At 48.1% G+C, this 13,981-nt stretch overlaps 1 protein-coding gene across 1 annotated transcript in view; it reads left to right on the plus strand.

Moving 5' to 3' along the window:
- Positions 1-871: 871 nt before the first annotated feature.
- Positions 872-13,981, plus strand: part of HMGCL (3-hydroxymethyl-3-methylglutaryl-CoA lyase) — a 14,974-nt gene continuing 1,864 nt past the window's right edge. The window contains exons 1-7 of the mRNA XM_025041393.1: positions 872-995; positions 4,463-4,546; positions 6,127-6,234; positions 6,923-7,018; positions 8,115-8,263; positions 10,839-10,902; positions 12,381-12,782. Coding sequence (XP_024897161.1) covers positions 936-995; positions 4,463-4,546; positions 6,127-6,234; positions 6,923-7,018; positions 8,115-8,263; positions 10,839-10,902; positions 12,381-12,782 — 963 coding nt within the window. The 5' untranslated portion in view covers positions 872-935. The remainder of the gene's footprint in view (positions 996-4,462; positions 4,547-6,126; positions 6,235-6,922; positions 7,019-8,114; positions 8,264-10,838; positions 10,903-12,380; positions 12,783-13,981) is intronic.

Genomic DNA, 13,981 nt, shown 5'->3' on the forward strand with positions numbered 1-13,981 from the left:
TGGTTTCACTTAGTACAATATTTTCTAGATTATTCATGTTTGAGCATGTATTAAAATTTCATTCCTTTTTTGTCTGAATAATATATTACACACACACACACACACACACACACCACATTTTGTTTATCCATTCATCAGTTGATGGACATTTGAATTATTTAGCTCTTTTGGCTCTTGTGACTAATGCTGCTATAAATATCAACAGACAAGTTATCTCTTTGAGTCCCTGCTTTACAGTTCTCTTGGGTATATATCTAGGAGTGGATTGCTGGGTCATATGATAATTCTATGCTTAGCTTTCTGAGGAACCACCAAACTGTTTTCCACAGCAGCTGGACCTTTTTGCATTCCCACCAGCAACCTATAAGGATTCCAATGCCTACACATCCTTGCCCATTTTTTTTTAACATAGCTACTATGTAGATGTGAGGTGGCATCTCATTGCGCTTTTGATTTGCATTTCCCTCACGATTACTGATGCTGAGTATCTTTTCATATGCTTATTGGCCATTTCTATACCTTCTTTTTTGTTTTCAAACCTTAAAAATATTTTTATTTAAACACAGTAACTGAACTACAACACGTTTTTTTTTCTTTAGAGAATATTTTATTTTTTCTTTTCCTTTTTTTTCCAATTAATTTTTTTTTTTTTTTTTTTTACGGCGACAGAACAGGACAAACAGAGACTCGTGGACATGGACAATAGACTAGTGTTTATCAGAGCTGGGGGGAAGGGGAGAGCAGGGAGGTAGACGGGGTATAAGAGGTCAAATATGTGGAGACAGAAATCTAACTATGGGAGTGAGGCTGGGGTGGAGCAAGGGAAGCGACACCACGTCGCACCAGAGGCCCACCCTAAAGGCGGGGCCGTCACCTCCTAGCGGCGGTCAGTCGCTCCGGCAACCCTGGGCTTCCCAGGGGCCTCTTGGGCCAAGATGGCAACGACGCGAAACATGCTTCCGCAGAAACGGCTGCCCTTGGCGTCCCTCCGGGCCGTAAGTGCCCCCTGCTAGCCCAGGGGTGGCCCTGCAGGCCACGCGACAGTCCGGGTCGGGGGCCTGCCGTTGGCCGGCTCACTCCACCAGAGGCGAAGCGGCACACCTGTTCAGGCTAGAGTCAGGGGCACCTCGGAGTCTTAGACCCTCTCTGTCGTGCCCAAACCCCTTGGAGGGAATGGGGGAGAACGGAGGCCCAGAAATAGGGAGCGACTTGTCCGGGTCGTGGAGACCCGGATGCCATCGCCGGTGTCCTGATTCCCTGTTCACGGCGCTTCGCTGTGACTCTGGCATCTTTCTCCCTCTAATTAAGCGTCAGACTTCTCCAAGCTCCTCATTACTGAAAAATCACAAATACCCTTCCAGATTCGAGTGGGAAAAAGCAAGGCCATTCCTCTCCCTTCGACTTCATTCCCAGCTCCTGTTGCTTTTGGGGACGCTTGGCGACTATCCCAGAGTACCTTGCAAGGGCTGGGGTTCCGTGGGGCCTAGCCGTGATTCCCTCGGAACTGTACTTTAAGCCAGTTTGATCCTGATGTTTTTCTCCTTCTCTCCCATGCTGTGAGTGGATGGAAAATATCGGAGATCTAGTTATGTAAGAGTTAAATAAATTGTGTTAGTTAAAGCTCAAGTGTGCTGGCCGGTGGTTCTGCCACTTTCTAGGCTGTGTGACATAGTTATTTACTCTATAAACCTCGGTTTTCTCATGGGTAGACATGGATTGACATTTAACATGGGTAGACATTATCTTAGGGTTGTTTTGAAATTAAAGAAAATGTAGGTAAAGCATTTGACTGTTTTAGCTCTTAGTAAGTGATCTTTCAGTGTATTTTTGCCTTAGAGAGTTTAGGAGTTATAACTGTGTGGTAGGAAAAAATTACACTATCTCAGCAGTGAACCCTTCTCAGAAAACCACTCTAATGTCTACTAGCCAGCCACCTCTACCAGTTGCACATGGATAGATAGATAGATAGATAGATAGATAGATAGATAGATAGATAGATAGATAGATAGATATAGATATAGATATAGATAGATATTTATATATAGATAGATAGATAGTAATTCCAACTTGAAAAGTTAAAAAAATTAAATAGGATGGTGGATATCAATGTGCTGTGAGAAAAATTCCTGGTTTAATGAGATGGTGGTGATAGGCCCTCCATGGAGTTCCTAGCATAGACGTGATACCAGAAGCAGTCAGTTCAAGTCCAAACGTCTTTCCTTCCTAGCTGCGTGATTTGGGGTAATCTTTCTGAGGCGGTTTCTTTCTCTGTGGAGCTGGGATAATGATAGTCCCCGCTGTGTAGGAACTAAATGAGATACTGATGCCTGAAGGTGGAACTGGGCGTTAGTCGGTATTAGCCGTTGATACAGGTACACCATAGCTCCAGAAGCTGTGGCTCAGGACTGGTGGTTAGAGGGGAATCATCTCTGAGCAGAACTTTACAGGGTGACAAAACTAGATGTTTAACCAAGAGAAGAGAAGCCTGGAGGGACCAAAGGTGGCAAAGAGGCCACATGACCTAGGGGTTGAGAGCACATGCTCTAGATCCAAACTGCCAGGTTAAATATTGGCTTAGTGACTAGTAACTGTGTGACCTTGGAAAAGTTACTTAATCTCTTTGGGTTTCACATTTATCACAATAAAATGGGAATTGTAATTGTTTCTACCTAATAAGGCTGTTGAGAGAGAGATATGGGTTAATATGTAGAAAGCACTTGTAAGTGTCTCCAAATATTAAATGCCTAATAAATGTAAATTATTGTTACATGAAGAGTTATGTGGAAGGAAGTGAAATTGAGTTTATTTTGTTCTAATAAAAGGAACTTGGAAGCAGGTTCCCCGTCGTTTCAACAACATTCAACTGTTCTTTATTGAGCCCCTGTTAGGTCCCAGGGCCTTGGAAATATAACAGTGAATGTGACAAAGTCCCTGCCTCATGAAGCTTACATTCCAGTGGGTCGTTTTAGGGTTACGTACCAGCAGAGGATGAACACCCCTGTCGGATAGAGATTCAACTTGCAGGGACCCTGCAGCTTAGCCTGTTAATGTCATGCAATTCAGTGGTTCATCACTTTAATCTCTAGGAAGCTTGATGGATAAAACCAAGGCCAGTCCAAGAGAGTCATTCAAGTGCCAGCTGATATAGTGGGGAATATTTCCTTACTTAGGCGTTTCAGGAGATCTTTAGTAGATTACACAGTGCACCTCTCCCCTTGCCACATTGCAGTATGATTAAATTTGGTAAAACGAAGTAAATTTGAAGTGTTGTAGTATTGAGAAGAATAGAAAAAAGAGAGAAATTGTATTACTTGGGGTGAGGAGAGGAAGATTTGGGGCAGACTTTATATAGAGGAGACTCAAGGCCTTTTTTTTTTTAAATGTCTTCAGTTGCTGAAGGTGTCATCTCCCCTCAGACTGCTCTCCTTGTCACCACCCAGCCTGCGATCGTGATGAACAGAGCCCTCCTCCATCCCCCCAACCTCACTAAGTCCAAGACTAACTCCTCCCCACACCCAGTAATTGCCCTCTCTTCGCACAGCTGTGCCCTTCGTGCAGTTATTTGTTGTTTAGTAACTTTTTAATGAGTGCCTACTTTATGCCAAGCACAATGCCAAACACAAGAGATGAAGTGGAAGTTGAGACAAAGTCCCTCAAAGAGTTCACATTCTACTGGAGGAACACTGAGTGGACATTATTTGCAGTAATCTGAAGAAAGTAATTGCAGTCCTGAAATGGGAAATAATGAGGGTGAGGGGATTGGTAGCTTTATTTACAAAGGGTGTTCAGAAGAGGCCTATCTATGACTGAAAGATAAGAGAGAGGGAACCAGATGTTGGAAGAGCCAGGTGATGAGCACTCTGGGCAGAGGGAAGAGTAACTGAGGCTCTGCTGTGGGAGAAAGGCCAGTGGGACTGGAGCATAGTGACCCCATGCAGTGGGGGAGGGAGATGTCGAACAGTAGAACAAGTAATGAAATGAGTTCACTGACATCTGCAGTAGCCAAACGATAAGAACTTTATAGGCCGTGGTGAGTGGGGAGAAGGGGATGAGTCACGTTTCTGGCTTAAGCAACAGGATGCATATGATGCTTTTTTCTGAGACAGGGTAAAGTCAACTGGGCTTTAGGAGGAATTAAACAGTCTGCTTTGGGACTTCAAGGTTTGAGAGGTACAAATAATTTTGTGTAAATGCTTAGCTGTCAGGCAGTTGGAAATGGGTCCGGACTTCAGGGGAGTTGGTAATGGGCCTGTACTGGGAGCACAAATATCCTGTTTATTTCTCTTTCTAAATGACATTTTCTTTCTTCTCTTAATTCTTAAAGAGACCAAGTATGAATTAAATGATGAGCAATACTGCTCCTTGTCTCAGTATTAGTGAAGATGGATCCATTCTTTCAGATTTTTCCCCCTAGGGAATTGTGACACTCTCATTATTTTTTGTTTCCTCTTTTTAACCTAAGATCAGCACCTCATCTGTGGGAACTTTCCCAAAGCAGGTGAAAATTGTGGAAGTTGGTCCCCGAGACGGACTACAAAATGAAAAGGTAAAGTTGGAGATCAACCAAAAAAGTTTTTTTGACCATCGAGAGTAGACATGGGTAGGTGCATCAGGGATGCAAGACGTGATCACTCTGCCCAACTTAGGGTAGGGCCAGGGAAACCAGGCAGGCACCTGTGACAGTTAAGCAATGTGAGAAGATGGTACAACAGGTGTGCTATCCCCGTGTCCAATCCAAGGCCCAGGGGGCTGGGGTGGATGATGAGTGCTGCGGGAGTGTAGAGTGCAGGCGAGGACATGCCTTTAGACCCAGCATAAGGGGATTTATCCAAAGGAAGTCACTAAGGCCTCATGCAAAGATTTAGCCTTGGGGATGTTCCTTACAACACTGTTGGTAATAGCAGAAAATTGGAAGAGTGCTATCCAATAGAACTTTCTGTGAAGATGGAAATGTTCTAGACCCGAGCTGTCCCATGTGATAGCCACTACACACAGGTGGCTACTGAGCACTTGAAATGTGACTAGCGCGGCTGAGGAATTGAATTTTTATTTTTCATTTTAATTCATTTAAATTTATATAACCACAGATGGTTAGTATCTAACATATTGGACTGCACAGATCTAGAAAGTTACATATCCAAGAGGTTTTAAGGGTGGTTTTCTTTTGTTTTTGGCATATGTTTCAGAAATAATCATGTATTATTTTTTCATTAAGAAAAGTTGCTTTTTTTCCCTAAGCATGACCAGCCTGATTTAATAGTGAGCACTTGATGGAAACAATAAGCTGTAAGCTCCATGAGGGCAGAATCATGTCTGTTCTACTCATTGCTCTATCCCTACCACCCAGCACAATCCCTGGGACATGGGGGGCTCTCAAAAATTATTTGTGGAGTGGATTACGTGAAAACAGTGTAAGACAAATCATGGCGGAGGATATAGAAGGGCTTGAAGTCTTTAGGATTTTTTTACCTGATCCTTGGATACTAGGGAACCATGGAAGGCTTTTGAGCAGTAGAGTGAGACACTGGAAACTGTGTTTTAAGAGGATTCCTGTGGGATGAATTGGAGTGAGATCATGCCATCATTTACACAAGATAATGATATTAGATATGGAAAGAGGAATCCATAGACTCTGCTTAGCAAGTAGACAGAGTCGGGGAGGGAGAGAAAGAAACAGGAGGCTGACCATATGAGGAGGAAATCTTGTGCCAGTTGAGAGATAGGAAAGGGGAGGGTATGATAATTCGGGGACCCTATCTCATAAGGCCCAGAGGGTTAGTCGTCTCTCCCTGCTCAGGCCATGGTACATTGCTCTTAACTTCTTTATGATGGGGTCATAAATTAACAAACATTTAGTTAAGAAAAGCCTGTATGGCAGAAAAATATTGTTCCATGTAAATATTAACTCCTTTTCAGGTAAGAAGCTGCAAAACGCTATCTGTAGAACTTGAAGACTCCTTGAACCCCATCTATTGGCGAGGATTACATGTGAATTCATGTTTGGAAGTTGAGATAGTAAAGTGCTTACTGTAGCAAAAGATTTGAGCTGACAGGTACTGCTTTCTGAGGCCACTTCTTCCCAGCTTTGCTGACCTGTCTGTTCCGGTGTTTGTGTCTTCATTGCAGAATATCGTACCTACTCCAGTGAAAATCAAGCTGATAGACATGCTTTCTGAAGCAAGACTCCCTGTTATAGAAGCCACCAGCTTTGTGTCTCCCAAGTGGGTTCCTCAGGTGAGCTCCAGCCCTCAGGAAAAGGCATTTCTCAGAGGAGTGGGATGGAAAGGTTTGCATTTGCCCTGGAAGTAAGTAGAAGTCAGGCACGTAGGTTTCCCAGTCTCTGGCTTTGAGTGGTCCTAGCAGCAAAAAAATGTAACCTGGGAGGTAGGACGCTTGGATTCAGTCTTGGCTCTGCCCCGACTTGCTTGGTGACCTTGTGGCCATCTCCTCTCCAGTCGAAGATGACCTCTTCTGGCTGTAGAAGTCTAGAATCTCTAGGCCTGGCTTGAAGTTTCTGCCTTTGTAAGAAGGAAAAACTGATGCTGCCTGCTTCAGAGACAGACAGGGAGGGAAAGAAGATCCTGTTCCAGCTGAGTGTTAGATAACTCAGAGAGAGCTGAGCCCAGCGCCTGGCTCAGAGCGCATGCTCAGTAAACGGCCAGTAGTATTGTTACTGCTGTTACTGCTTATGTAAAGCTGACAGTATTAGCTATATGGAGAAACGGGCGCTATCGCCCCCACCAAGGGACCTTCTGGCCCATCAGCAAACATATAGTAAAAGCGTGGGGGAAAATCACCTCTGCAGAAGGACTCATTCTCCTGGGTTTTGGAGAACAGAGATCCTGTGATTAAAAGATTTTCTCTACCCGAGCTCTCCGCCTGTTCTTGGTGATGCCTCCGTTGTATCTCCTTTGGTTCCCAGATGGCTGACCATGCAGAAGTCTTGAAGGGCATCCAGAAGTTTCCTGGCATCAGCTACCCAGTCTTGATCCCAAATGTCAAAGGCTTCCAGGCAGCGGTAAGAGACTAGTTCGTCGGCGGGGGCCCCTGAAATAAGGTTGATGGCACTGGTCCCTTCCTTGGCCCTGGGCCTCAGTCCCTGTTCCAGGATGTCCATCTGAAAGGCTGTCTCAGGTGGTGATGACCACTGTCAGTCCTGGCCCTGCCACCGCCAGCTCTCAGATCCTGACAAGCCTCGGGTTCTGCCTATAAGATAGGGCTGATATTGTGAGCATTTCAGAAGATAGAACGCACAGAAATTGCTTAGCAAGAGCCTGATAACTGATAAGTGCCTAATAAATGGTAGCTTTTGTTGTTCTTACCCACTTTCTCTTTAGAAAAAGGTAAGCAAGTTCTCCACAAGAGCTTCAACAGTAGCTGCGAATATCTGCGAACTTTCTTATAATTTTGGACAAGAATGTCATTGGAGATATTGATTCTAATTTAGACAAAAAGCTTCTTTTAAAGAGTGGCTGACTTCCAGGGTGCTGGTGGCAGTGGCAATGTTGGTCCTTGGGGGAAGGCCAAGGTTTCTTTTTCATTGAGATGTAACTCACTGTATTAACTTCCTACAGCTGCTATAACAAAATACCAAAAACAAGGTGGCTTAACACAATAGAAATGTCTTCTCTCAAAGTTCTGGAGGTTGGAAGTCCGAAATCCAGGTGGCAGCTGGGTTGGTTCTCCCCGAGGGCTCCGAGGACGAATTTGTTCCGTGCCTCTCTCCTAGTTTCTGGCAGTTTCTGACCAGACACCGTCGCCGTTCCTTGGCTTGTAGGTGCATCACTCCGGTCTCTGCCTTCACCTTCGCTGGTCTTCCCCTCTGTGTCTGTCTGTCTTCACATGGCCACCCTTTTATAAGGAAACCAGTCACATTGGAGTAGGAACCATTATGGCCTCATCTCAACTGAGTATATCTACAATGACCTTATTTCAAAATAAGATTACATTCTGAGGTACTGGAGGTTAGGGCTTCAACTTATCTTTTTTTCAGGGAGATACAATTCAAACCATAACATTCATATATCTAAAATTCACTATAAGACAAGGGTTTTTACCCCTTTAGTGGTCTTGGAAGAGAAAAATGCTGAAAAGAATCCCCTGGCTGTTGGCAGGTAGCTGCTGGAGCCAAGGAAGTGAGCCTCTTTGGAGCTGCCTCTGAGCTCTTCAGCAAGAAGAACAGCAACTGCTCCATTGAAGAAAGTTTTCAGCGGTTTGACCAAATCTTGAAGGCAGCTCAGGCCGCCAGTATCCCTGTGCGGGGGTGAGTCAGAGCACATCGGTGCTACCTGTCTTTTCCCCAGTACCTCTGGACCAGGACCAGGCTCTGACTCAATGACCCTCCCCCACAAACTCTTTATCCTGGAGGCAGATGGCCCAAGCTCCGCATCTAGACATCTTTTCCCAAGTAAATGCGTCAGAGGAAATCCTAGCAAGAGCTTTCTCCAAAGCTGACTTTTGGGTCTGTTCACCTGAAGAATCTAGCAGGAGAGGACACTAAACAGGGTTCATGGAGGTCAGTGTACACCTGGCTCTACCACTGAGTTCACATGTTCCTGAAGAATCCCCTAGGCCAGGGGTCCCCAACCCCAGGTCTGCAGACTGGTACCAGTCCATGGCCTGTTAGGAACTGGGCCGCATGGCAGGAGGTGAGCGGAGGGCAAGTGAGTGAAGCTTCATCCATATTTGCAGCCGCTCCCCAGCGCGAGCATCACCGCCTCAGCTCCACCTCAGATCATTAGGCATTAGATTCTCATAGGAGCACTGATCCCTGGTGCCAAAAAGGTTGGGGAACAATGCCTTAGTTCTCTATGTCTCCAAGATCACATCTTTAAATTGCAGTAGTGGTAGGCATTGTCCATGTAATACCTAATTGGAACTTCACAATCACCCAGTGAGGATGGGGCTAGCCCCACTTACAGAGACAAAACTGAGGCTCAGGAAGGATGAGGAGCATGCTGTAGGGTCACACAGTTGTCCGAATTGCAGCCAGAGTGCTCTTTCTGATTACATCGCTCCATGGTTAAAAACCTTACAGTGAGTGACTCCCTAACTCCAGACTTTTCCATATGGTTTACAAGACCCTGCATGATTCAGCCCCTGCTCTTGTTTGTGCAGCCTCGCCGTTCACCGATCCCTTTCAGCCCTGCTTCCTCTCACACTGCTTTTCAGCCCAACTGGAACTGCTTTCCATTTGTCGCATGCTCCCATTCTTTCTTACCTCTGGGCCTTGGCATGGCTTTCTATAGACTCAGAACTGTCTTCCTCCTACATCCTACTTGTCAGAGCTAACTCCTGCTCATCCTTCAGGTCCCTTCGTGGATGCCAGTTTCTCCAAGAAGCTTTCTCTGTCTCCCATCTGGAGTTAGGACCCCTCCACTGGGCTCCCGTAGTCCCTTGGACATCCTCTAGCATAGCACTTAGCTGCTTATTAAACTTTCCCCTGCCTCCCACCCCCACTAGCCCATGCTGTCCATGAAGGCAGAGCCCGCATCTCTCCTAGTCCCTGGTGTGCCCCTCTCCCACCTCAGGGCCCAGCACACAGTAGGTGCTCAGGAACCGATGGGCAGATGGATGGATAGGGAAGCAGGGGCTCGTCAGGTCTGCTGGACTCCCAAGCCTGTGCTCTTTCCTCGGTATTTCTCTTACCTTTTCCTTGCTCAGCAATGATCGGAAAATAAAGGGGAGAATTAAAACGGAAAAATTCATGAGATCTTTGAGTCTGAATCTGTTTAACCAGCAAACATTTGTTATGCCTCTCGATATGCAGAATAGTTTGCTGGACTCTAAAAGGTTTTAGTGGCATTTCAGCTCCAACAGGGTGGGCGGGAATAGAAGCCACCTACATCCAAGATCCAAACTCCTTACCACAGCTCGCAAGACCCTGTGATCGGGCCTGTGCCCACCTCTCCAACCTCATCTTGTACTTCTTTGCCTCTTGCTCCCCATGCCTCAGCCGTTCATCCTCTGTTCTGTCTTGAACATGGCAACTTTTCCATCTCAGGGCCCCTAAACTGAATCTCCTCCTTGCCTGGAATGTTCTTTCCTTCTCTCAGCTCCAGCGTCATATCTTCCCAGAGGTCTTCCTGGGCCACCCAGCTACTCTTGGCCTCTTCTAGTAGCTCCCGCCACATTCCATGTTCTTTCCTTCACAGCACATCGCTTTCTCAGTTCATCCATTCACTTATTTGATTGCCCTTTTATCGGCTGTCTCACTAACTTGAAATAGGCTCCGTGAGGGCAGGGACCTTGTCAGTCTTGCTCACTGCACTACCCCAGTGACTGGCCCGTAGTGGGCAACTCAGTAAATATCAGTTGAATAAATGAGTGAATGAATCATCTGGCAGCTCATCAGAGCAGCTGATCCCTTGGCCCTCGTGCCAGCCTAGCTCTTGTCCCTGCCTTTGGTCTCATGGATCCTGGATCTCCTCCTGTGAGTATGGGCCCCAGCTACCCTGGCCCACATTCAGCTTTACCCCACCTCCGTGCGGCTCAAGTGCCTGCCCATGTTGCTGTCTCCAGTTCCTTCTCCCTGGCTGGTCTCTGGATGCCTCTCCTGAGACCTGTGCACCCCCCACTTCCTGAACTACTGGCCTGTCAGTCCCCGCCCGTCCCTGCCATGGCCCTCCACTGCCTTCTCCGGGCCCTAAGAAGCACTGCCTTCCTTCTGGCCCCACATCATTGCATTAGCCTTTCACTCAGGCACTTGGCCTCCAGCTCGGCTTCAGTTTTTGATGGTGGGCTAACTAGGAATGAGTGTCAAAGAGCCACCCTGCCTCAGCCTTGCTGGCCAGGGAGCTCAGGGGCATTGACACTGTTCCTCCCCTGTCTTCCCACAGATACGTCTCCTGTGTGCTTGGATGCCCCTATGAAGGGAAGATCTCCCCCGCCAAAGTAGCTGAGGTGTGTTTGTCAGGGCAGGGGTTTTCGTGAGGGTTGGCTGCCTTGCCTATGAGTGCATAGGTTCCTCTCGCCACCCTTTCCTGGTTGGTCATTGATTTCATTCATTCACCCAGCTCCTTCATTAAGCCTGTCATGAGCACAGCCGTGCATTTGCTCCTAGCTCAGCATGGAAGATGGGTCTCTTGAGTCCCAGCCCTCCACCCCGGAGTGAAAGCTTCCAACTGAGTCTCCATCTAGTCTGTGGACAGGTGGTAATTGAGGTGATAGTCCTCTGCAGAGCGGCTTGTCACCCAGGGATCCCTGCATTTCCTTGGAGTGGTCAGAGAGGCCACTTGACATCCTCTGGATGGCAACCAGGTCAGCTCTGAGAGAACACAGTGTGGGAATTAGGTGTGAGCAACACAAGAGCTTGTGTCATTTAGTCCTCAAAACTACCTTCAGATTGGGTATTATTATTGTTATTCCATTTTACAGTTGAGGAAACTGGGACTATCTAACTCGCTACGCAGGTTACACATGGTGCAATCAGGTCTCAACCCCCATCTTGTTTACCTCCAAAGCCCGCATGCTCGTCCCTCACCACCACATAGCATCCAAAAATGAGGACCGGTAACAGTCGCAATTGCCAGCTGAGAGCGGCTGCTGGGCTCCAGGTCCCAGCCCCCCGTTGCCACCAGTCCTCACCTTAGCCCTTCGAAGGCTCGTGACTGTTGTTCAGATGCAGAAATCGAAGCTCAGAAAAGTTAAGTCCCTTGCCGAGGTCCCACAGTCAGGGAGCAGCAGAACTGGGATTTTAATCCAGCATCTCGTCACCCAAAGCCGCTCCTTCCGCTGCGCCCCTGCCCCACGGGCTGCCACAGCTCCTGACACTCCTCTCGCCATTCCCTTCATCCCGCACACCACGGTCGGCGTCACCCGGGCCCCTGGCCCTGCCATGTCCTTTCTCCCCCTTCTCAGCAGCACAACGCAGGGCAGCGTCTCCTCGGGCAGGGCACGTGCTCCTCTGGTTTCGCAGTGATTTTAGGGGTTTGCACATGGGCTTCTAAAAATTTAGATAGTTATGTACTTCTATTAAAAATAAATAACTAGCCTGCCTCAGACCCATGATTCCACAGATCTCACTGAGGATAACGCTACAAGAAAGGGATCAATTTCACTGATTCCAGGACTTGGGTCTGACACAGTGTGTGAAGGTGGTACGTGAAGGAGTGAAGTTTGAGACATGGGGCAGAGGAGAGCACAGGGGTTGGAGCCCAGGGCCGGCCCCAGTGGCAGCTTCCTTAGGTCTCGGTCTCCTGAGGAGCAGAGTGAGGATTGGCATTCCCGCTCATAAAGCTGTAAGGAGCCTGTGGTCCGATAGGAATTTAGTGCTCAGACATGGGGTGTTCCACGTAGGCTAAGGACCCCCGCTTCTGAGCTCTTCGACCCTTGGCTTGGGAAATCGGATGTCCCCCCCAAGGGCATGCTTGTTTTCTCAGGTCACCAAGAAGCTGTACTCAATGGGCTGCTACGAGATCTCCCTGGGGGATACCACTGGCGTGGGTACCCCTGGCACCATGAAGGATATGCTGTCTGCTGTCATGTATGAGGTGCCAGTGGCTGCCCTGGCTGTCCACTGCCATGACACCTACGGCCAGGCCCTGGCCAACACCTTGATGGCCCTGCAGGTAATCCAGGCATGTCCATTCTCCCAAAGGGCATGGCGGCAGGACAGCTGTGTTTCCTCTGTGCTTTCTGCAAGCCTTCACTGTGCTGAGTGCCGATACCTGCATGCCAGGCCCTGGGCTGGCTGTGGTAGACACAGACACATGACCCTGCCCCCAAGTCCTCACATCTGTGTGTTAGGGGCAACAGTGAGGGGGTTAGGTGATAACCCTAATGCATTATGACAAATGCCACAAAAGAGGAAGCACGGAGCTAGGGAAGACCCCCATCTTGGCTGGGAGGTCAGAGGGCATTTGCCGGAAGGGGTCTGTCAGGGCTTGAAGGACGTGAAGAGGTTCAGCCGCTGGACAGGGGACACAGAAAGGGGGCTTGGCAGCACTGCACTGTCAGACTGAGGTGGAGTTCGGGGAGCACTCGTGTCCCTGGCTCCTGTCCCTGGCCCTGTGGTGGCATGGTGGCTTGTGCGTGTGAGTGTGCCCTCTGCGTGGTGAGCAGGCAAGGAGCCAGGCGGTGGGGAGGCAGAGAGCACCCGGAAGGAGAGCCTTTAATGCTGCTCCCCAGAGATCGGCCCGAGACCTCAGATTGGGTTTCCCTTGATGCATTCCCTTGTTTTTTGTGGGCTGGCCCCGAATGAGGAGGCCACGGCCTGGCTGCCCATTCGAAGGGAAGTTCTGAGTGTCCGACCACGGAACCTTGTTCTCGCATTAATCTGGGTGTGACCTGTTGTCTTTGGGCTCGCTGGAGTGATCCTGGGCCACTTTTTTTTTTTTCCTCTCAAGTTATCTCCTAGCGGCTCCTGTCTTTAAGCCAGGTGATTCTATTACTTTCTGGGTCTGTTTTCTCAAGTTGTGGTTGTCAAGGGCAAGGTCTTTTAGAGGCTTAAGGAGAGAGGAGAAAGTGAAACAGTCACCTAGGAGAGCGGGGGACAGCCCACCTAGGGAAATGGTCTCGGCCCCCTGGGGTTAGAGGCCCTGACTTGAAGTGAGGGCAACCTTGTGGGGAGAAGTGGTATGTAAATGCATCACAGTAAACTGTTGGGGTCTGAAATCCCGGCAGCGGAAGGGGGTTACTCTAGGTCAGTGACCTGGAAGGGCTTCCCTGAGGAGGTGGCTTTTAGGCTGAGACCTTAAGGGTGAGAAGGAACCTTGAAACCATTAAAGGAACCGAGGGAAGATATTCCTGGCAGAGGAAACCAGTGCAAGCCAAAAAGACTCAGTTCCAGGAGCTAAAAAGAGAAACATTGTCTCTTTCAGTGGGATTTTCACTTTAACGGAATCATAAGCCAAAGGAATGGATAACTCTCAGTGGAATTTCAGGCAGCAGACAGAGGGAGGTTTCCAGGGACCAGCTTTGTAGGCTCTGGTCCCCACAGTGACAGCCATGTTTCGCCATTCTTATGTTTCAAGATGGGAGT

Source organism: Pteropus alecto, unplaced genomic scaffold (genome assembly GCF_000325575.1).
Source record: "Pteropus alecto unplaced genomic scaffold, ASM32557v1 scaffold39, whole genome shotgun sequence".
Classification (NCBI taxonomy): Eukaryota; Metazoa; Chordata; class Mammalia; order Chiroptera; family Pteropodidae; genus Pteropus; species Pteropus alecto.